Source organism: Crinia signifera, chromosome 12 (assembly GCF_055691185.1).
Source record: "Crinia signifera chromosome 12, ASM5569118v1, whole genome shotgun sequence".
Lineage (NCBI taxonomy): Eukaryota > Metazoa > Chordata > Amphibia > Anura > Myobatrachidae > Crinia > Crinia signifera.
In genome coordinates this window covers 37,576,168-37,601,209 of record NC_139228.1, presented here as the reverse complement: position 1 = coordinate 37,601,209, position 25,042 = coordinate 37,576,168, and the positions used below count along the sequence as shown (strand labels likewise).

Genomic DNA, 25,042 nt, shown 5'->3' with positions numbered 1-25,042 from the left:
CCTTGTGGCCTTACCTTCTAAATTTACCCAATCAAATCTAGAGGAAGTCATATAGATATGTACTTTAATTTGGTAAAAGAAGACTTTAAGTCTTTAAAAATCAATAAATAGACTGTGTAGCAGTCTTAACCCTCAAGAACAAAGAGCTTTAAAAGATCTTAAGAATGAGGACGAGCTGGTCATAAAAAAGCGGATAAAGGAGGCGCAGTAGTCCTCCAAGACCGCTCAGCTTACATTTTGGAAGCATATAGAATGATTGAGGATTTAGACACATATGAAAAATTGGCGAATAACCCTCTTGAGATTTACAAGGATGAGATATTTGTTATATTGAACAAAGCAAAAACAGATGGTGTTATCTGCAACAAAGAATATGAATATCTATTTGTAAGTAAACCCAAAGTCCCAATCTTCTATCATATACCCGAGGTCCATAAGTATAGAGACCACCCCCCAGGAAGACCTATAGTGGCGGGCATGGAGTCTTTAACATTTAATTTATCCCACTATTTAGATCTCAAATTACAACCATACGTAAAACAGCAAAAATCATACTTAAGAGATTCTACACAAATTTTAAAGGAAATACAAAACGTAATTTGGCATCCTTCGTATAAATGGGCCGCGGTGACTGTACAGGCATTATATACGTCTATACCACATATCAAAGGATTAGAAGCAGTACAACAGGTTCTTGAAGCGGGCAATGGGGTACCTGAAAAAGAAAAATATTTCCTCATAGAGGGCATTAGGTTTATTTGAACTCACAACCATTTTGAGTTCAATGGTGGACACTATGTCCAAAAACAAGGGCCGGCTGTGGGTACAAAATTTGCACCCTATTATGCTAATATCTTTATGGAGAATTGGGAGAAAAATACACTATATGAAAGGGACAATTTTAAGTACAACAGAATGATCTTTTATAAAAGGTATATAATTAGTTTTTGCCTTGTTATTCTTTGAATTATAATAACTATTTACAGCGTTGTTGTATACACAATGTTTTTCATAAATGATCCAGTTCATATCATTCTGAACAATTGGATATTAAATATGGCTATATATCTGTATGAATTATTTTGAAGCTTATTACAGCCATAAAACATAATATTGTGCCCGGTATGCAGCATTTATACGCTACAAAAATGCAATGCATATTATGAGATATAAATTTTGATCTTAAAATGGATACATGCACAAGTCAGCCGCACATCATAACCTTTTCAACATAGCTGGGCTTATATACATGATTAATTTTAAAATATTGGACAGATTGCACAACCATTTCAAACATGTGAACATTTCACATTTTTGCTATTTTCTGACAGTGTCATTGCTTGCAACAGATGTAACAACAATCAGCCGTGTTGGGCCAGTTTGTAAAACCAAAACAGGACCAGTTGTGACCCTTGACCCTTTTAATTCATGAATAGTCATAAACCTGTCACTTTTTATGGTTGATTTTTTCTGGGACTATACCTACTAACAGCAGTATTCAAATGTTTCTGCCAATGGGCACGCAAATATGATTTCAGCTCTTTACCCCGGGCGAGCTGAAATGATGAGAAAGTCACCCATGTGGTCGCGCAAACAGGGCTTTAATCATCGCGCCAATTAGTTTGGTCGGGTTTAACCGCTTTACACGTCCAAACCTGACCTCAATGGGTGTGATCAGGGTGATAATAAACATCATTTGCACCTCCCGTCACTTTGGATGGGAGGTTGAGCACGATAAAACATTTGAATCCGGCCCTTTGGTTTGTTTACTTAAAGAGTGCGTCATATGAATATTTATATGTACCTTCATTTTTATCATACAAGAATAAAGGGTCACAAACTCCCGGCCTGTGTTACTGAGGTGAGAGATCAGGAGGGAAATATTCAAAAGGTACTTGTGTAATATCACGGCTCCCATCGTATGGCATCGTATGCCATATGTAGTGGCATACGATGCGATGCGATGGCATTCGTTTTTAATCTTAAATGCATCCAAATGCATTAAAATTAGTATGAAACATGTTAATTGGCCCCCAAATGTCATTTTTCACTGTGTACCACCCCCAACCCGAAGCGTGGTGGTACGCGTCCTACGACCTTTTCATACCCCCACTATCCACGTCGGCGTGGAGTTGAGAATAGAAAGTGTGGCGAGCGCACGCGGATACCTGGGGACGCGGATACCTGTGAAGCCCGCGAGGGGACACGTATAGCTGTGAAGGTATCCGCGTCCCCTCGCCACACTTTCTATTCTCAACTCCACGCCGACGTGGATAGTGGGGGTATGAAAAGGTCGTAGGACGCGTACCGCTGCGCTCGCCACGCTTCGGGTTGACGTTGATAGTGGGGGTGGTACACTATGAAAAACGGCATTTGGGGGCATTTAACAAGTTTACTACACATTTCAATGCATTTTGATGCATTTCAGTGCAAAATCGGGTGCGATGCGATTTTTTAGCATATGATCAGCATACGATCAAGGTCGTGGGAGCCGTGATACTCCACAAGTACCTATTCAAACAATACAGATAGTTGGCTTACCATCAAAAGTACAGAAATCACAATGGACGTTGTAATCTTCGTGCATCTGCAGTCCTCTCAGGAAGTTGTGATGTTCCCCGTCAAGAGGGCGACTGGTTAAAATTTCCCGCACAGCAGAACTGAAAGTTCCAGCAGGCTGGTGCAGACGTGTGGCCAGCGCTGACTCCTCCCTCCTCTTCAGAATGGCGTCGTCTTCATCTGTGGGAGACATGCAGGCCTGTCATGCCTTGTGCAAATGTTCTTACATTTCACATCATAGTCATAATTCTAATACAACAAAAACAATAAAGAGGCCTTTCACAGGCCTGCTCATCCCTGTAATGGGGCTGTCCCCTCTCTATATAACATTATACTGATCTTCTCACTAATACATCTATATCCTTTCAAGAGTAAATGACATCGGACAATTTTCCTATTCAGACAACAGGTTTACATCCAGGACAGTAGCGGAATGCCTCACTTCTGCAGTAAGGAAATAAGAAACGGCCATTTATTGGCTACACCTTTCTGGTACTGGATAGTACCCCCCTGTGCCATCAGAACAGGACCACACAGCCGCAGCATATTTGTCAGCTACTTGTTCATTCAGCAAACTCCAGTCAAAGTCACTTAGATCACATAACGTCACCATTCTGAAGCTCTTGACCATAATGCATGTTTTCAGTCTGTGAGTTGCTGCCATATTATTGGTTGATCAGCCAAATGCCTTGCTACTGAATGTGTTTATCTTAGAAGGGGATGAATTGTGTAATGTAGCTGCAGAGCCGGGCTTTTTTTTATTATGCATTTCCCCACTGTCCAAGATTATGTGGTTGTATAATGATATTGAGCCTAATTTAGACCTGATCACTCAACTGCAATGTTGCAGATAAGTACAAGCGATTAGTTAGTGGTGAAAACCGGCCTTGATCAACTCTGAACCGGGCCCATAGTTCGACACCAGTTAAAAAAAAATATAGACTTACCAAGGTCTTCTACATAATCCCTGGTGAAACTGTGCCATAAATCTTCTGAGTTTACTGCTGCAAACCAAGCGTCCATCAGATTTACAGAATAGATGTTACTCCATAAGCCTAGCAAAACACATGAGTCATATTGTCAGCCTGTCCACATTCAGTAATACTGTACATCTGAACAATTGATTCATTTAAAACATTCCGATAGTGAGAATCAAACATTGACTACCCCCACCCAAAGTGTGAATTTCAAAGGGTTCTGAAAGGTTTGAAAAAAATTGGACCATAGGGTTGCAGCTCTCTTTATGACATTGTAGAAATGCAAATAAGGATGGTTGGACCTTTGAGTGCCAAGTGAATTTGCCAAAATAGGTGGGAAAATGGCCAAGCAAACATTTGTATTCATCATAATGACCTGTAATGTTTACCTTATATATGAGATATAATCTTTTTTTACACAACATTTTTTTATTTGAATTTATATAACAAATGTGAGCGATTCTGGCATTTTCAGCAGATATTTTGCACATCACTCACAGAGATGTTGGCACTCAACGGGTTAGTCTTGTATGTCTACTTATCAATCTAAACCTAGAAAGGGAGGTCTCACCTTGCAGGAAACAGATCCTGGACTCTGGGAGTGTCTTCGTACATCTTCCCATAAAGAATTCACTTCCGAAGTCCTCCGAGCGGATAAAAACCCCATATTTAAGAAGCCCCACCTCATACGGGGAGAACTCGCACCACTCTAGATATAAAACAAAAATATATCTCATGTATTATGATGCAAAAATGTATTTCCTCTTTACTATTTATTTGTGTAATTGTATACATTGTACTATAGTGCATGTTTTGTTATTATACATCCTGAAGACGGGGTCGCTGTACCCCGAAACGTTGATGAGCTATATGGAATCTCCTCCCTACCCCCCCCCCCCCCCCTAAGAATGGAGCTCCGTTGGGTGCTCTCCAATGGCATTCGTTGGCACCACAGAGGTAGGGAACAGGATTATGCTTTTGTCATATAGGACAGCGGTTTCCAAACCTTTTTGAACCATGGCACCCTAGAGTATCAGAATATTTTTCACAGAACCCCTAGGTCAAAAGTTTCTTGTTAATTTAATATTTTTTTTCTAAATGTATCAAGTAAATTGTGCATATATCATCCTTAGGATCAATAATGTAGAGAGGAACCAGATAAGCTTTTCTGGTTTTGCCTATTGCTCTCCCCATAACTATTATGAATTTGTCCTAGACCACCAATCCAAGGCAAGTGTCCTGAGGCACCCCATTTGGGAACCATTGGTATAGGATGTAAACAAAAGGAAACAGGATGTTTCAAGATTAACTGCCACCATGTAACGTATAAACCTCACATGGTCCACCAGGCAAGCCAGAAAGCAGAACAGATGGGCCAAACGGTTCCCTGAGATTGCATGGTCTTTGTGGCGCAGGAGCCTACCCTTATCAGACCATTACTGTTACTGTATGTCTCATATGCAGCCAGTGGTTCAGGTAAAGCATAAAGACAGATGGGTAAGGCAGTCTTCTAAAGATTAAGAAAAATAAATACATAAAGCTAAGTCCCTCTGCCCACAGCCTTTACAGGGCACTGGAGACAAAAGGATGGAGCTAGGTAACAGGATGTCTATAGGAGCAGAAGTCAGTTCTTGTTTCCGGTGCCATTCCACCTAAAGCTGACTCCTAACCGTTTGCTGATGCTTCCTTACTGCTGACGGAGAACACAGGAAGTACATTAACTAATTTGCAAACCTTTAAAATCCAGTGTGGAGTTTTCAGTTGGTTTGACATTCATGGCCAGGCAGACAGGGAGAGGGTTCTGCCCGTGACTCAGAGCGTTCCTCTGATCTGTCAGCTTGGTGTCATTCACCTGTTAAAGTAGCAGAAATATGAATTAATGAAGAAGGTAATGGCACCAGCCTAGCTATTAAATATTGCTAGATACACTATGATGTAATGTAAGATAAGAATACATATAGCAAATACTGTATAAGCAATGGTATTGTAATCAAGGGCAGCCTAAGGTGATGTTTCAGTGTTAGGGATCCAAGCATGTATGATCTGTCTTTTCCTTTAACTCACAACACTCCGGGCTATGCTTAAGTCCCACTTGTCACTGTTTGGGATCAACAAACATTACTGGTTTACCACTGGGGCACCATTTCCAAGTCTTCAGAGGGAATACATACGGATGACTGCCAGGCGGGATGCCGGCGGTCAGAAAGAACATCAGTGGCATCCCAATGGAGAGAATACCAACAGGGGCCCAGAAGTATACTTTCCTTCTCACTGGCCCCCTAACCCTCCCTGTTAGTGCCTAACCCTCCTCTTTAGTACTTAACACTAGCACACCCTAGTAGTGCCTAACCCTCTCCATTGATGCCTAACCTTCCTGCCCGCAACTAAAGCTAACCCCCCCTCCCTGCATCCTAAACCTAGACCTGCCTCATGTACTAACCCATCCTGGCATACTCTCTTCGGGATGCCGACAGTCACGATACCAGAGTCCGTATCAGTATCTCAGCAATGTCAGGATTCCAGCACCGGTGTTCTCGCTTCTAGAATTCCAGTGTTGGTATTTTGATTGCCGACATACTGTACCGGCGACCAGCATGCACATCTCATTCAGGGGTAGATTTATTAAGCTCGGTGAAGTGATAAAGTGTCTGATTTTTGTCACCGGCCAATCAGCTCCTAACTGTGACGTTCCAGGCTTGGTTTGAAAAATTGGTGTAGGAACAGATTTGCTCCTTATCAGAGCTGGGGGTATGTCTGCACTCTAAAGAAAGATTGAATTCATATGATCCGCAGATCAATTCCCCACATTTAAATCAATTGGTTTGTGGGGGTGCAGTTCCCAAACAGTAAAGGTTTAAGCAGAAGGCAAAAGAGGAAAGGACTGTTATTCAGGGAGCGCACTTCAAACTAAAAGAGTATTTACATAAAATTTTACTTTTAATAGATAATTTTTCTAAAAAATCCAATTATAGGATATGATGGGAAGCCTCCCATCATATCCTATAATGGGATTTTTTTTGAAAAAAATGACAGGTAGGAGCTGATTGGCCAGTGATAAAAAAAAACCAGACACTTTATCACTTCACCTAGCTTAATAAATCTACCCCTCAGAGAGCCCATGCAGTGTGTTATGAACTACAGCAGTGTTTCCCAACTACAACATTAAAGCCCAGGATTTAAGGATATTCATGCTTAGGTCCGGGTCTCTTCATTAGTACCTCAGTCAATTTGATTTAGCCATCTGGATATCTCAATGCCTGGACTCTAATGTTGGAGTTTGGGAACCACTGGATCTTGTATGGATGTGCTGGTTACTGGGTGAGAAGCCAACCCCAAACAGTTGTGTACTGTACAAAATTACTGTTTATAACGAGTGTGAGGGTTGGTTCACACAACATACTGTACGCTTAGGTGTCAGTGCTGAAGTCGCCACCTTTCCCCGCACAAATGGGCTTCCAGATGTATGAACGACTCCTTTCACATTCATGAACGCCCTATACTGTATATGTTCGGCTTTATAAGTCTTCTTTCAGTGCTAAATATAGTATTATGTACAATAATCTCACCTCATCATTCAACATGGACTCTAGTATCAGACTCCAAATGTCTGTGAACGATGTCTTGTAGCCCAATTGTGACCGATTTCTAATTTCATCCCGGTAGAACGCCAGACGATCAAAGGTAAAAGCGCAAGTCTTGCTTTTGGTCACATTTCTACGTGCATACTCTATTTGTCCAGCCAGATCTTTCTGTGACCAGTTAGGATCTTCATAAAGCTTACTAAGTGTCCTGCATTTTAAGAAAAAAAACAGGGAAATGGACATTTGTGTTGTACAGGCTGACAATGCGATATCTCGGGAATGGGACCCAAGACTAATCACAGAATGCATTTATGTTTTACATATACCAAACGGTACAGTGATCCATTAATGAGGCTTGCACTTACCATGTGGAGCCAGAAGTTCCAGTAATGTAGGACACACAGTCCAAGAGGTTTAACTTCTTCAGTCCAGACAGGGTTCCATAAAGAGAAGTCATGGCTCTAACACCCCCACCTGTTGCCGCGATCCCAATCACAGGAATCTATTTCAATAGACAATGCTTAGTCAGACTTGTCATGTGACTCATTACAACCAACCAAGTGTCATAGAACATTGCTATTTTCACACCATTGGTAGTAAATAACGATCTTCTGTATACTGTAGGGTATGAATAAAATAATGTCATAAACCAGAATCCTTCGCTTTCCAAAACACGGTGCTGTCGCGGTAATACTGTATATGCTCTTCTAGTCAGGTTAAGGCACTGGGGACGGGGGCCTTAGGGTTAGGGTTGCAGGAGTGTGTGGGGAGAAACATTAGAGTTAGGCTGGGGGGAGGGAGGGTTAGGCTGCGGAGCGCAGGGGTTAGCTCTAGGAACGTAGAAGGGATAGTTAAGGTTAGGCTGTGGGGAGGGGGGTAGGTTTAGTCAGTGGAGTATGGAGGTTGGGGTGAGGCACTAGCAGGGAGGGAGTTTTTTTTGGGGGGGAGTGGTTAAATATTCTTAACTTACCCCTGTTGGACTAATCTCCATCGGGATGCTGGCATTGACATGGGTGCAGAGAGGATGACTGCGCCCCGGTAAAACAAAGAAGGCATGGCCACCAGGAGGGGGCGTGGTTACCAGAGGTCCATGCCCCTGCGGGAAAAATGTTTTTGGTGCGGGCAGAACAAATGAGTGGGATCCAGCTCCAAACACGCAGTGTGTGCTGAGCAGGGAAGAGAGTCTGTGCTGCCGCAGCAGCCTATCCTCTCACTGACTGCCTGGCTCCCTGCAACATCTATCAGACCAAGGCACGGGTAAAAAGTACCCCCCCTCTCGGAGCCACTGCCAGTCCTCCGTATGTCTCCCATGTAACAGCCCCCTATTAATTGTTAATCAGTGCATGGGGTGTTACATTTTATGGCAGATCGGATCATTATAATTTATATTCCTTTATGGAGGACTAGCTTCATTTACTGCATACCCTTCTGTTGCAACACTGTAATGACATATAATATTTTCTTTATATTTATGGTGTCATGTTTCCTAAATAACAAATCATAAATATAGTTTGTTGCGCCCAATAAATTCTTAGAAAGTCATGCAAGTGCATATGGCAAGAATACTGAGAAAAGAGAAAATAATTGTTATTTTATTTATGATAATTGAAGGAAATTAATGGTATGTTACATATCCTGTAGCTGTAAGCACAATTGTTGCACAATTCCTGACTTCATCATTTAATTGCAGTTAGTATTGTTCTATACATTTCTCCAAAGACCTAGAACAGTGTGACATTGATGTTTGAGTTACTGGTATATCATTGCTGGAAGTGGGTGTGTTTCAGTAGATAGACAGCCAATAGATTGACCCCAAGTGGTCAGCATGCATCTATAGATCTACAGTATCAGCCATATACAGTACCACTGAAATGTAGTAGCTATAAAAGCTCATAAACACGGGGCGATTTATCCTAGCCTGCATGCTGAGCGATCTAGGCTAGGGAAATCACCCTAGTGCTTCCTGGTGGCTAGATCGCCCATACACATGTAGCGATGTAGGCTTAAGAACTCGCCCTTGTGCTTCCCAGTGGCTAGATCGCCCATACACACGTAGTGATGTAGGCTAGGGAAATCGCCCTTGTGCTTCCTGGTGGCTAGATCACCCATACACACGTAGAAATGTAGGCTAGAGAACTCGCCCTTGAGCTTCCCGGGGCTAGATGGCCCATACACACATAGCGATGTAGGCTAAGGAAATCGCCCTTGAGCTTCCCGGTGCTAGATGGCCCATACACACATAGCGATGTAGGCTAAGGAAATCGCCCTTGAGCTTCCCGGTGTTAGATGGCCCATACACACATAGCGATGTAGGCTAAGGAAATCGCCCTTGAGCTTCCCGGTGCTAGATGGCCCATACACACATAGCGATGTAGGCTAAGGAAATCGCCCTTGAGCTTCCCGGTGCTAGATGGCCCATACACACGTAGAAATGTAGGCTAAGGAAATCGCCCTTGAGCTTCCCGGTGCTAGATGGCCCATACACACGTAGAAATGTAGGCTAAGGAAATCGCCCTTGAGCTTCCTGGTGCTAGATGGCCCATACACACATAGCGATGTAGGCTAAGGAAATCGCCCTTGAGCTTCCCGGTGCTAGATGGCCCATACACACATAGCGATGTAGGCTAAGGAAATCGCCCTTGAGCTTCCCGGTGGCTAAATCGCCCCATACAAACGTAGCGATGTGTGTATGGGCAATCTGTGCTAACCAGTGTTGTCTTGTGAGAAGACTGGCGATGCAACAAGCTCATAAACACGGGGCGATTTATCCTAGCCTGCATGCTGAGCGATCTAGGCTAGGGAAATCACCCTAGTGCTTCCTGGTGGCTAGATCGCCCATACACATGTAGCGATGTAGGCTTAAGAACTCGCCCTTGTGCTTCCCAGTGGCTAGATCGCCCATACACACGTAGTGATGTAGGCTAGGGAAATCGCCCTTGTGCTTCCTGGTGGCTAGATCACCCATACACACGTAGAAATGTAGGCTAGAGAACTCGCCCTTGAGCTTCCCGGGGCTAGATGGCCCATACACACATAGCGATGTAGGCTAAGGAAATCGCCCTTGAGCTTCCCGGTGCTAGATGGCCCATACACACATAGCGATGTAGGCTAAGGAAATCGCCCTTGAGCTTCCCGGTGTTAGATGGCCCATACACACATAGCGATGTAGGCTAAGGAAATCGCCCTTGAGCTTCCCGGTGCTAGATGGCCCATACACACATAGCGATGTAGGCTAAGGAAATCGCCCTTGAGCTTCCCGGTGCTAGATGGCCCATACACACGTAGAAATGTAGGCTAAGGAAATCGCCCTTGAGCTTCCTGGTGCTAGATGGCCCATACACACATAGCGATGTAGGCTAAGGAAATCGCCCTTGAGCTTCCCGGTGCTAGATGGCCCATACACACATAGCGATGTAGGCTAAGGAAATCGCCCTTGAGCTTCCCGGTGGCTAAATCGCCCCATACAAACGTAGCGATGTGTGTATGGGCAATCTGTGCTAACCAGTGTTGTCTTGTGAGAAGACTGGCGATGCAACAAGATACATTGCTACGCTCTTGGGCATTCACATGGAGCAATCCGTACTTAATCTGTCTAGATCGCTAAGACAATGGGCTAAAATTGCCCTGTGTGTATGCAACTTTACACTCACAGGGCACACAGAGGCCTATGGTAGCAATGGTTATAGATGTTTCATCTCTGAACGCTCACATTTGTGGTATATCGGGGATAGCGGATTTGCCTATTGTCTGGCTCAGTGGTTAAGGGTCCACCTGACCTATCTCTCTTTATTGATTAGATTTTATTACTGCCAAGGGTTAATGGGGTTTTACAATGTTATCATCATGATTCATTTATTATTGTAATGCATGGTAGAACCTGTAAGATTGCGATAATGTCCTAGTGGCAGTCTTGTTTCACGGGCAATGTCAGGAAAATAAATATAACAAGTAAACTCATAATTATATTGTCACAATAAATATTAATATAGTGTTACAAGTGGACAAGGAAGTGCATCCCGCTTACAGTACTGTATGTAAGCAGGTCAAACACAGACCAGTCAACCACTTGGGATTTGCCAAGAAAGACAGGGTCACTATCTCTTTTAAAGTGGGCCAAAGAATTAGCTATGCCCAACTACCTCTGGGCGAGCGGTGCGGTGACCAAGTTCAGAGGCTCTGTGGGTGCACACATTGCCTTATCTAGGGTGCCTGCGTCCCCGTACTGTCTCTACTACAGCAGAGATCGCTGTGGTATCCTGGTGGCGGCGACCTGCCACCTGTGCAAAGGAAGCGGGGCGAGCATAGGGCGCCGAGAGCCCTTGTTACAGAGCTGGTTATGTCTACTAGCAATTGGATGTTTACTTGGAACTACAGGTGGTACGACGGCTAGAGGGCCCCAAGAGAATGGGGGCAGCCAATGCCAGGCTCCAAACTCCATGGGGGACACTGCTAACCCCTAGACCCCAATTCAGCTCACAGAAAAGCAGGGAAAAGGTCTCTAGAAGTGAAGATACATGTCCAGAGAGCTACATATGGACCCAGACCTGCATCATGCCGGGTCTTACTACTACATATGTGCAGTAAGCTACAGTATACATTTGGCAGCGAGTTTCACATACTGTACCTCATGTTCCTCTAAATCCCTGTCAAGCTTCAGAGCCTTCTTTAACGTATCCGCAATAAGTTTTCTCCTCTTTGAGAGGAAAAGATTCTCATCGTCACAGAGGCCAAATCCCAAACGTAAATTCAGCTGCTTGGTGCTGAGGGGAAATTGGAAGTCAAATGATAATTATTAACAAACTAAGATAAACTATACCTAATAGGGCCTGAACGGCATCTGATTAAAACATTCAGCCCCACTTAGAGACAGGGATGTATGCAGCAAAAGGGTGAAACTTTGCATCTGGACGGATAAAGTATTTTATGTTCGCTGCATGGAACACACTTGTTTAGCACATAATCTACTGCAGGACGTGCAGCTGGTAATGTTCCTCACTCCAACTTTATGAGACGCTGGTATTATGAACAGAGTGTTCTCTGGATGCAACACTCCCCAGGCTCCAAGACGTAACTTTAATGTCATTTTCAAGGCAGATGAAAAAAGAACCAAGCAGCTCAAAACGCGTCGGGTGACTTCAGATGTGGATGCAGTTAGACATTTAAGGACTTTAATTTGCCAGTAACATTTCTTGGAGCCTAGCAGAGTGTGGTACCCAGAGAACACTAGTGGTCCCTAACTCATCTACTGGGTAGTATATTATCAATGTACAGTATCTGAATTATACCACAGACATATAAGAATTCAGTTTGTTATAGCCCTTCTGGAACTTATTCAACTCACTATTGCATTGTACAGTAAAGGTGTTCTTCTCATACAAAAGTGAATGCAGACACACAGATGTGTGTATATCTACACCTATGCAGATGTGAGTGTTGCTGTAATGCTTAGCATTATTGCCTAACACCACTGGGGTCTTGGGTTCAATTACCACCATATACTAAAGGTTCTCAAACTCGGTCCTCAGGACCCCACACAGCGCATGTTTTGAAGGTGTCCTCACAGAATCATGTGAAAAAATTAACTCCACCTAGATCTTTTAAAATGTGGAGTGTCAGTGATAAATGCACCTGTGCACCTGTCGGGTGACCTGGAAAATGTGTACTGTGTGGGGTCTCTCGGTCCAAGTTTGAGAACCCCTGATTTATAGTGTTACCAGGCACCATTGCAATATTTTGTGTTGTAATGCAATAGTGTTTATTTAATGTTTGTTACAATTTGCATATAATGCATTTAAATGGAAAACTTATACTGATTACATAGACTAGAACATGGCAAATAAAAATAACTATAGGCCAGATGTACTAAGCTTGAAAGTGATATAAAATGGAGAGTGATAAACCATCAGCTCCTACCTGGGATTGGTGGGATCCCAGGATTTCAATCCTGGGTTTGGAGTTTCCAATCCTGGGATTTCGGGATTAGACTGCACATGCGCGGTCTAATGCCGGGCAGAGTCTGAGCACCTGCTCAGACACTGCCCATCTTCTCCTGTTCCCGGCAGAGCGGCCCTGCGCAGCACGATGAGGTCAGAGGTCACACTGCGCAGGCGACAGAGCCGCACAACCCGCCTCATCCAGGTGCACTGCCCTCCCGCCACGTCTATTGCGTCCTGTCCGGCTTCAGAGCAACAGCCCGCCCACCGACTTCTAGCAGCATCATGGCTCCCGGCTCCATCGATGGCCCACCCAACCATCTCCCAGCTGCACCATATAGCTGCCGGCCGCACCGCACATGTAAGTAAATATGTGCGGAAGCCGGGGTGGTTTTTTTTATTAGGGAAGCCAATCCCGGGATCCAGGGAATCCCGGGATCAGCCATTTTTCAATCCAGAATTGGCATCCTTAGTTGGTGGTTAATCACTCTTTATTTTATCACTTTTCATAGCTTAGTACATCTGGCCCTATATCTGAAAGGGATGTGGTCGGCAGGTCAACACATAAAAAAAGGTTGACATACCTTAGTTCGACATGGTGATACGTTTTTCTAATTTTTTCCAGAACAGGTGTTTTTTCATACTTTACTTTCCATGCGGGCATAGAGGGAAATATAATAGTGTGCCGAGAATAGCAAGGCACTGTGCCCGAAACATGATGAGCGGACGCTGTCCACACTGACGTCAGTTGACAAAAACACCCAAAAGAGGTGAAAAACTCACGTTGACCTTTATCATGTCGACATATTGTCTGTTGCGACCTTTTGACCCTGTTGACCTAAGCCATGTTGATCTTTTTAATATGTCAACCTACGGCCTGTTGACTAATAACATAGTTGACCCTGTGACCCATAACCATCTGAAATGTGTCTTTAATAGGGTTACACCAGGGGGGAAGAGACCTTAATGCTGCAGACAAACTGATCACTTTAAATACTGTGTTTAAACGAAGATCTTATATAATGATGCAATAGGTAAGCTATAATTTTATTCTAAACTAGGGAATATCAAGACTAAATAAATAAATATTATAATAATAAATAAATTATATATATGCAGTTGTGCTCATAAGTTAACATACCCTAGCAGAATTTGTGATTTTCTGGCCATTTGTCAGAGAATATGAATGATAACTCACAAACTTTTCTTTCACTCATGGTTAGTGGTTGGGTGAAGCCGTTTATTGTCAAACAACTGTGCTTCCTCTTTTTAAATCATAATCACACATGGGCGCCGGAACGGGGGGGGGGGGGGAGGGAGCAGCTTGCCCCCCCCAAAATTACTGAGGCGCTAAAGTACCGTGGGCCCGTCTGTGTCTTTATGTATGTGTGAGGTCTTTTCTACACTCACATATCCTGCAGTGCTATGCGCGCTGGCGCCGCTGCGCCGGGTCTCTCCATCCGTCCTCCCTGTCAGACACAGTCCCCTCCCTGCCGGCCGCCCTGCCCAGCGGTGTTTGATTGACACTTACAGTGTCCGACGCCGCGGCCGCCCGCCCCCTGCTGCTTCAGCGACGAGCGTCGCATGGGCATGGCATCCAGCATCCAGGTCCCCAGCGCGCTCCAACCCCATCCTGCTGCGGCCAGCGTGTCTGCCCTGCTGTGTATGGGAGAGATCCAGGCAGCAAAACAAAAAAAGTAAGTTGAGGAGATCTCTAAACTTGCTCACAATTTGAGTTAATGTACATTGGGGATGTATTAAGTTATGGGGAGTGTGTGAACAATTGATGTTCTGGGCATATGAGTGGTGTGGGGACATGTTCTGGGCAAATGAGGGTTATAGGGACATATGCTGAGCATATGAGGGATGTGGGGACATGTGCTGGACATATGAGGGATGTGGGGACATGTGCTGGACATATGAGGGATGTGGGGACATGTGCTGGACATATGAGGGATGTGGGGGCATGTGCTGGACATATGAGGGATGTGGGGACATGTGCTGGACATATGAGGGATGTGGGGACATGTGCTGGACATATGAGGGATGTGGGGACATGTGCTGGACATATGAGGGATGTGGGGGCATGTGCTGGGCATATGAGGGATGTGAGGGCATGTGCTGGACATATGAGGGTTATAGGGACATGTGCTGGACATATGAGGGTTATAGGGAAATTGTGCTGGACAAATGAGTGGTGTGGGGACATGTGCTGGTCATATGAGGGTTATAGGGACATGTGCTGGACATATGAGGGATGTGGGGGCATGTGCTGGACAAATGTTATTTTGTTACTAATAAAACTATAGTGTTTTTCTGTTACTCTATTACTATTGATGAAAACATATTTCATTAACTATCAGGGGGTAACATATAGCAATTTAGGGGGCGCCAAAATGAGATTATATCTTGCCCCCCCCAACCTAAAAACGTTCCAGCGCCACTGTAATCACAACAGAAACTACCCAAATGACCCTGATCAAAAGTTTCCATACCTTGGTGATTTTGGCCTCATAACATGCACACAAGTTAACACAAACGGGTTTGAATGGCTACTAAAGGTAATCATCCTCACCTGTGAACTGTTTGCTTGTAATCAGTGTGTGTGTAAAAGTTCAGTGAGTTACTGGTCTCCTGAAAGACCCTTGCATCTTTCATCATAGGCGAATCTAAGGGGTGGTCCGGGGGTGCACCGGACCACACATTAGACTGCCCGGCATCTGTACCTTTAAATATTTATTCTGACCGCCGTTGCCTGGATGTTACACAGAAAACATGGCCACGGGACTCGGGAGGGCTGCACGCATGCCCGACTGCACGCAGCTCCTCCCATGGTCCTTTGTGGAGCGTGCACCTGACCTTGGGCGGCTCCCTCTGTGTCCTCCTCCGTTCTCCCTCCTCCATGTGCTACTGCGGCGCGTGTGTGTGCGCAGCAGCAGCCAGCACAGGGTCCGGGTCACGCGGCGGCGGGGATTGACAGGAGCAGTCTCTTTCAGGACGGGACTGAGTGACTCCTCTCCCTTTGGGCGCCGGTAAGTGCAGTAAGTGACTCACTGTGATTTCTGCAAATTGACTTGCCCTGCCTACTGTGCCCAGTGCCCTGCAATGGCTTTTATAAAAAAAACAAAAAAAAAAAAAACGCTGTAACCTTTCCCACTGCCCAGTGCCCAGTGCCCTGCAATGGCCCTGTTTTTTTTTTTTTTACTGTATGCTCCCACAGAGTGCATTGTGTGTACTCATGTGGGTTGGGGTGTGAAGGAGGGGGGGGGGGATGGGGAGGAATGGGGATGGGTTGAGGTAGTGTTGGGAGGGAGGGGTTGTGTGACAGATGGGGGATGTGGGGCCACACTGAAGTGACCACAAGTTAGGGGTGAAGGTATTGGTGAGGAGAAAAAAAGTCACGGTGGTGGTATACGTGGTGAGCCTGACAGGGCAGGCCACAGCCCACTCTGTGACTCTGCCTGCCGTGTCAGGCTCACCACAGCCTTTGGGCACAGGTTGGTGGTGCGGAGGGCTAGCGTTCCGTCCCCTCCGCAGTGCACCTGTTGATGTTACTGTTCCCCTCCGGTCCTCCGTGCGGCGAAGCTGGTGCACTTGCTTCCAGCCTGGGCTTACCCCACAGCAGTGGGGGAAAAGGTAATTGAACTGTATAAAACAGGAAAGGGATATAAAAAGCTATCCAAGCAATTGAGAATGCCAATCAGCAGTGTTCAAACTTTAATTAAGAAGAGGAAAATGAGGGATTCTGTGGATACCAAATCACGGTCAGGTAGACTAACAAAAATTTCAGCCACAACTGCCAGGAAAATTGTTTGGAATGCAAAGAAAAATACACAAATAACTTCACCTGAAATACAGGACTCTCTGAAAAAAAGTGGTGTGGTTGTTTTAAGATGCACAATAAAGAGGGATTTAAAGAAAAATGGGCTGCATGGTCGAGTCACCAGAAGAAAGCCATTACTACGCAAATGCCACAAAGCATCCCGCGTACAATACTCCAAACAGCACAGAGACAAGCCTCAAAACTTCTTGGACAAAATCATTTGGAGTGATGAGACCAAAATTTTACTTATGGCCACAACCATAAATGTTACATTTGGAGAGGAGTCAACAAGACCTACAGTATGATGACAGGTACACCATTTCTACTGTGAAACACGGAGGTGAATCGCTGATGTTTTTGGGATGTGTGATCTACAAAGGCACTGGAAACTTGGACAAAATTAATGGCAAGATGAATGCAGCATGAAAATACTGGAGGAAAATTTGCACTCATCAGCGCGGAAGCTGCGCATTGGACGTAATTGGATGTTCCAATATGACAATGATCCAAAACACAAGGCCAAGTCGACCTGTCATTGGCTACAGCAGAATAAAGTGTAGGTTCTGGAGTGGCCATCTCAGTCTCCTGACCTCAATATCATTGAGCCACTCTGGGGAGATCTCAAACGTGCAGTTCATGCAGTTCAGCCCAAGAATTTACAGGAACTGGAGGCTTTTTGCCAAGAAGAATGGGCAGCTTTACCATCTGAGAAAATATAGAGCCTCATCCACAACTACCACAATGATTGACATTCTCAATTGCTTGGATATCTTTTTATATCCCTTTCCTGTTTTATACAGTTCAATTACCTTTTCCCGCAGATCCTTTGACAATTCTTTTGCTTTCCCCATGACAGAATACAGACACGTCAGTGCAGCACTGGATGAAAGATGCAAGGGTCTTTCAGGAGACCAGAAACTTACTGACCTATTATACACACACTGATTACAAGCAAACAAATCACAGGTGAGGATGATTACCTTTAGTAGCCATTCAAACCCGTTTTTTGTCAACTTGTGTGCATGTTATCAGGCCCAAATCTCCAGGGTATGTAAACTTTTGATCACGGTCATTTGGGTAGTTTCTGTTGTCATTATGATTTAAAAAGAGTAAGCACAGTTGTTTGACAATAAATAGCTTCACCCAACCACTAACCATGAGTGAAAGAAAAGTTTGTGAGTTATCATTCATATTCTCTGACAAATGGCCAGAAAATCACAAAATTCTGCTAGGGTATGTAGACACACTAATATGGGTGGTGTTACAATTACAACATCGCAGGCACCTCACGAAAATATGTTTAATAGTTTTAATCTTGCACAATATTCCCCTGTCCTTGGGTGTTTATGCGACAAGTTGTGAAAGAAAATAAAATGAGCGTGTATTTAATATTAACAAAGCCAAGTGATGAGCAGAAGCCAAGTGATCCACCCAAACTCCCTCAGGCACAATCAATTAACAGCTGTAGCACTATGTAGACAAATAGCTGCATGTTAAAAATGCTGATAAATGTTATAGTGGATGGTCTGACAAACAGTGATGCCTGTTGGAGGGGTCGACACAGCCCCGCCCCCTCCTCTACACCGTCTTCCCTAGTCATGAGGCAGAACCGACAATTCAGACAAGGATCACGTGCTGATGATAAAAGTGACTGAGCTGGTTGCGCGTCAGGATTAGGTAGCAAGCATTGGTAAACATGCAAGAGATTACACTGCGCTACTACTTACAGCAGGTCAATAAAAATGGCAAAATATAAATGTGGTAAAATAAGCGCTAATAAATGTAATAAAGAAAAAGAGATTGGTAGTAAGTATTGGTAGTGGTATCATGCAAACACTGAATACTTTACCAGTCTTTGGCTTTGAGATTCACGTCCAAGGGTTTGTCCTATGGAATAAAAAACACAGTATATGAGTAGGGTCATCCGTGTTTTAGTTGTTGAGATATTTAGCATATTATTTAAAGCAAAACGTTCTAGACTGATGTGGACACCGGCGATATTTGTTATGATAGATAACATTGTATCCTACTGTATGTGAAATGTTGATAGGTTATTATAAATAATCATTAATAACCAACATCTACAAAAGAGAAATAATCTTTGCCGTCGTGTCATTAAATGTAATGTGTTTGTGTCATGATCCCATCAAAGTTCTGCGCTGAGTAATATATTAGTGATTTACAGTAGAAATAAAATGCTAGTACAGGTTGAGTATCACGTATCCGGGCATCCCTTATCCGAATTATTCCAAAAAACGTGTTTGTTTTTTTTGAATAATTCAACATTTTTTTTACCTCCCTAACCCTTTTTTTTATACTTACCAAGTCCCCTGGTGTCCACGGCAGGCCTTCAGCATCCTCTCAGTCATCTCCAGCGGTCCCAGGAGTGCGTGCGCGCGCGCACCGGTGTCGTCACTGGGGCGTCTGGGAACTCGCGCAATGCACTCCTGGGACCGCTGGAGACGACAGAGACGGTGCTGGAGGCCTGCCGTGGACGCCGGGGGACAAAGTGGATGCCGAGGGACCATCGGGGTACCACCAGGGGACAGGTAAGTATGTTTAAATGAAAAATATTCCAAAATCAGGAAAAATCCCTTATCCGGAATGCTCGTGGTCCCAAGCATTTCGAATAAGGGATACACAACCTGTATAATAATAATCCAGCTTGATGCCTGCCATATGCCAAACTGGCTCTATTTTAATTGGGTATGGAACATAGGGTAGAACGGTCAACACAAGCAAAAATTCAACACACAGGAAACTTTTTTTGGTGTCAGAGTCCATCTGAAGGGTAAAGCATTGGGGGATGGGGTAATTCAGACCTGATCGCAGCAGGGAGGTTTAACGATCAGATAGCCAGCGCCCCGACAGAGTGAAAGACCGTCCTGTGCAAGTCTGTGAATAGCTTGTGAAAATCATATCGATCGGCGGCTAGTGTGAGAGAAGCAGGCTCGCATCACTTCTGCTTTCGCGTCTTGTATCTTTTTGAAAGATGCAAGACACCAAAGCGGAAGTGATGCGAGCGGAAGTGACGTGCAGCAAAACTGGCATAGGAGTCCGGGGATAGAATCGATTCCTCTGCTTATCCTGACGAAGCCTGCGACGCAGGTGAAACGCATAGATTACATAGAGGATCAATCTCCGTACACGCCGCACTATACAGCTGGGAGAGACAGTCTGCCGGTAGACACCATTCGACCCCTGGGGACTTCTACCATCGATACAGGGTACCTTATGCTCTATTTGGATACTGGATTCTATGCAGGAGTGTTGAGCACAGGCCTTACACCATTTTAGACTAAAGATATCTTGTTTATAGACTCAGTGGTGCAAGTAGAATTATTTTTTCTTGGTGGTACTGATAGCCTCCACCAAAAATGGGCGTGGCCATGTGTTATGAGGGGGCGTGGTCACACAAAGCTAGAGGAGTGACTAAATGACAATAGTGTCGTGGCATCAGGAGACAGGGAATGAGAAACAGGGAATGACTGGGGGTGGGTTGGCTCTTGCTTGGGGGAGAGCCAGGCAGCTTGTGCTTACAATTGTGGAGCCTGCTCTTCATGCTGTCGGTGCTGCTGATGCCGCGGATACCTTCACAGGTAAACGCGTCCCTTCGCGGGCTTCACAGGTATCCGCGTCCGCTCGCCACGCTTCGGGCTCGGTGGCTCGCTGCGCTCGCCACACTATTCTATTCTCAACTCCACGCCGACGTGGATAGTGGGGGTATGAAAAGGTCGGAGGACGCGTACCGCCGCCCCTCGCGGGCTCGCTGCGCTCGCCACACTTCGGGTTCACGTTGATCGTGGGGTGGCGTAAACTACTTTTGGGGGGACATTTCACTCCATACCGACGTGGATATGCATCCCATTGAAATGCATTGAAAAAAGTCAATATCGCGTCGGTCGCGTCGTATGCGGCTAAAAAAGGCTTAAATGGTCCAGACGCGATGCCCCCGATTTCCCCATAGGGAACAATGTTAAATGCCTCAATTTAACCGCGATGCCCCCGATTTAATATAGGAATCAATGTTAAATGGCTCAATTTACCCAAATCATCATAGGGAACAATGGTAAATGGGCCAGAAAACCCAAAAAACACCCCTGTGCAGTGAAATGTCCCCACAAAAGTAGTTGACGCCACCCCACAATCAACGAGAACCCGAAGCGCGGCGGTACGCGTCCTCCGACCTTTTCATACCCCCACTATCCACGTCGGCGTGGAGTTGAGAATAGAATAGTGTGGCGAGTGCAGCGAGCCACCGAGCCCCGCGAGGGGACGCGGATACCTTCACAGGTAAACGCGTCCCTTCGCGGGCTTCACAGGTATCCGCGTCCGCTCGCCACGCTTCGGGCTCGGTGGCTCGCTGCGCTCGCCACACTATTTTATTCTCAACTCCACGCCGACGTGGATAGTGGGGGTATGAAAAGGTCGGAGGACGCGTACCGCTGCGCTCGCCACGCTTCGGGTTCACGTTGATCGTGGGGTTGCGTAAACTACTTTTGGGGGGACATTTCACTCCACACCGACGTGGATATGCATCCCATTGAAATGCATTGAAAAAAGTCAATATCGCGTCGGTCGCGTCGTATGCGGCTAAAAAAGGCTTAAATGGTCCAGACGCTATGCCCCCGATTTCCCCATAGGGAACAATGTTAAATGCCTCAATTTAACCGCGATGCCCCCGATTTCCCATAGGAATCAATGTTAAATGGCTCAATTTACCCAAATCATCATAGGGAACAATGGTAAATGGGCCAGAAAACCCAAAAAACACCCCTGGACAGTGAAATGTCCCCACAAAAGTAGTTGACGCCACCCCACGATCAACGAGAACCCGAAGCGCGGCGGTACGCGTCCTCCGACCTTTTCATACCCCCACTATCCACGTCGGCGTGGAGTTGAGAATAGAATAGTGTGGCGAGCGCAGCGAGCCACCGAGCCCCGCGAGGGGACGCGGATACCTTCACAGGTAAACGCGTCCCTTCGCGGGCTTCACAGGTATCCGCGTCCACTCGCCACGCTTCGGGCTCGGTGGCTCGCTGCGCTCGCCACACTATTCTATTCTCAACTCCACGCCGACGTGGATAGTGGGGGTATGAAAAGGTCGGAGGACGCGTACCGCCGCCCCTCGCGGGCTCGCTGCGCTCGCCACGCTTCGGGTTCACGTTGATCGTGGGGTGGCGTAAACTACTTTTGGGGGGACATTTCACTCCACGCCGACGTGGATAGTGGGGGTATGAAAAGGTCGGAGGAAGCGTACCGCCGCCCCTCGCGGGCTCGCTGCGCTCACCACGCTTCGGGTTCGCGTTGATCGTGGGGTGGCGTAAACTACTTTTGGGGGGACATTTCACTGTTCAGCTGTGTTTTTTGGGTTTTCAGGCCCATTTACCATTGTTCCCTATGATGATTTGGGTAAATTGAGCCATTTAACATTGATTCCTATGGGAAAATCGGGGGCATCGCGGGTAAATTGAGGCATTTAACATTGTTCCCTATGGGGAAATCGCGGGCATACACACACACACACACACACACACACACACACACTAGCTTAGCCCATTCAAAGCAAAAGCTACTAAAGCTAGTCTGCTACCTTGTTATTGCCTCTGTGTATGTGTGAGTGAGAAATATGTAGTTTCACTCACTGCCAGCAGATGGCAGTGTTTCGGTTACACACAGACACGAGACTATATATATCAGAATCAGAATCATCTTTATTGGCCAGGTATACTTGCGTATGCTTGGAATATATATATATATATATATATATATATATATATATATATATATATATATATATATATATATATATAGTCCTCGAGGCGGCACTCGGACTGCTGCGCCGTGTTTAGTGATATGAAACAAGTCAATAGACTGGGGTGCCTTCCGTGAGCAGCAAGGGCTTGCTCTACATACAATTGCCGGCGGCGGCACTCCGACGATAAATAAACACACCAAAGGCGATGCAAGTTCAAGCCGACGTTTCAAGGCTATTTAGCCCTTTTATCAAGGTGCAAAAGAGAGTCTCTCTTTTGCACCTTGATAAAAGGGCTAAATAGCCTTGAAACGTCGGCTTGAACTTGCATCGCCTTTGGTGTGTTTATTTATCGTCGGAGTGCCGCCGCCGGCAATTATATATATATATATATATATATATATATATATATATATATATATATAAACAATATAGGATATACTTTTGTTTCTTGGAGGAGGCAATAGAACTGATTATAATAAAAATCTAAGTATAATACAGGATATACAGTGCAGAGGGGGAACACAATACAGATCAGGGGGTGCACACACACATTACACTGAAGGCTTTAATGACAGTATAGTGCTCTGGTGCCTCCTTAAAGCTTGCACAGCTCAAAAATAAAAGTTCAAAGAAGTGGCACTCACGAGTCTTGTTTCAGCAGTGGAGCATACTGTATTAGTTTATTCCAACATGTTTCAGGTCACATACCCATCGTTAGGGATCAATGGAATCAACCGCGCATCATTGTCTCTAGGAACCGCTTGCTGAGATAGAAAGCTGCGGCACGCCGGCTGATTGAATGGGCCGGCTCCGTCTGTAGACTCTCTTTAGGTATCATTACTGTGATAAATACTCACCTTCACTATGGGCCTTATTCTAGTTCACTCTTTCTGACAAAATCCTTCTTAGATGGACAAAACCATGTGCACTGCAGGTGGGGCAGATGTTTCTTGTGCAGAGAGAATTAGATTTGCCCTGCACAGAAACAAAATAACTCACCCAAATCTGCCCACCTGCAGTGCACTAGGTTTTGTCCATCTAAGAAGGATTTTGTCAGAAAGAGTGAACTAGAATGAGGCCCTATGTGTGCTCCTGACTTTACTGGAGCTTCTCAATATCATGCTGGCCCAAATGTAATAGGGTGTGAGAATTAGAAAATGAGAGATTTTGGGGGAGGTTTTCCCATTTTTTTTTTTGGCAAAATCAACCTGGTTTTGCAGTGTAAATGATTGCTGCTTTAAAAAAAATGGGAAAACTCTCCCAAAATTGCCCCAGGAATAATTCTCACACCCTATTAAATTTTGCCCGCAATGAGCATAACAAATAAATCCCCAACCCAGCATCAAACTGAAGTATAAAGTAAAGCCCTGTACACACGGTATGATTTTAGTCAGTATCGCCCATGGTTTCTGTGTGTGAGTGGGCAATAAATCGCTAGGACCGTGCTACCAAAGTCAGCCCTCAATGGTCGCACACTGCACCGTGCAGCGGCAGCGACCAGTGATTTCTAGCCAAAATAGAAAAGAGGTTAAAAAAAAAAAAAGACAGAATTGCTTGCAATTTTCAGCCAAAATCACTGGTCGCTGGAGAAAACAGTACACTGATCAATATGGTCACTGAGCAATATATTGCTGAGAGATAGTAAGCCAAGATTGCTTAGCAACCAATTTGCACCATGTGTAGAAGTATCAATGAACTACCAAAAGGAAGGAAGGAGAAAGGCAATATGGAGCTCTGTCAGCAAGGGCGTAACTACCATAGGTGCAAAGGGTGCAGCTGGTATGGGGTCCAGTGCTGAAGGGTGTGGATCATTGGATAGTCAAACATTAGGTCGACAAGCATCAGGTCAACCACTGTAGGTCGACATGGGGTTAAGTTGACAGTGTCATTAGGTCGATATGGAGAAGGTCTATGGCCAAATGGTCGACATGGGGGTTTTCACAGTTTTTCTTCCCAGATGTCTACATGGACGACGTAACGTAGCATCCCATCCCCTCGCATGGCATGCTGCACTATTTTATCCATGCCCCAGTGGGAGGGAGGGCATGAAATACCACCTGTCGGCACAAAAAACTGTGAAAATCCCAGGTCGACCGAATGACCCTGTCGACCTAACCCCATGTCGACCTTCATGCATGTCGACATTCAGTGGTCGACCTAATGCTTGTTGACCTAGTGACCATATCCTGTGTTCAAGGAGGCCAATCTTTACTGCATAAGTTATATGTGTTATATACATTTATCACAATTAATTGGTACATAGGGGCCGTTACAAACTCTTGCTATGGGGCCCATGAATATATAGTTCCGCCCTTGTCTGGCAGGTTGTACCAAGGCTGCAGGAAGAACCAAGTAGTCATGAGCGCCTGCGCAGCCAGGTTTCTGCATTCTATCATTTATATGCACATAAT

General features: G+C 45.1%; 1 protein-coding gene across 4 annotated transcripts in view; it reads right to left on the bottom strand.

Annotated features, from left to right (window-relative positions):
• The window catches only part of LOC146049411 (cytosolic phospholipase A2 beta-like), a 109,348-nt gene that overhangs the window by 12,142 nt on the left and 72,164 nt on the right, over positions 1-25,042 (bottom strand). For 3 of the 4 annotated variants that reach the window (XM_083165941.1, XM_083165940.1, XM_083165939.1), the window contains exons 10-17: positions 18,723-18,760; positions 11,742-11,877; positions 7,483-7,619; positions 7,103-7,325; positions 5,271-5,388; positions 4,108-4,245; positions 3,507-3,614; positions 2,542-2,739 (exon numbers count right to left, since the gene is read on the bottom strand). In XM_083165941.1, the coding sequence (XP_083022067.1) occupies positions 2,542-2,739; positions 3,507-3,614; positions 4,108-4,245; positions 5,271-5,388; positions 7,103-7,325; positions 7,483-7,619; positions 11,742-11,877; positions 18,723-18,760 (1,096 nt within the window). Of the gene's footprint in view, positions 1-160; positions 716-2,541; positions 2,740-3,506; positions 3,615-4,107; positions 4,246-5,270; positions 5,389-7,102; positions 7,326-7,482; positions 7,620-11,741; positions 11,878-18,722; positions 18,761-25,042 lie in introns of those variants that run through there. The other variant, XM_083165942.1, reaches the window with a different exon arrangement.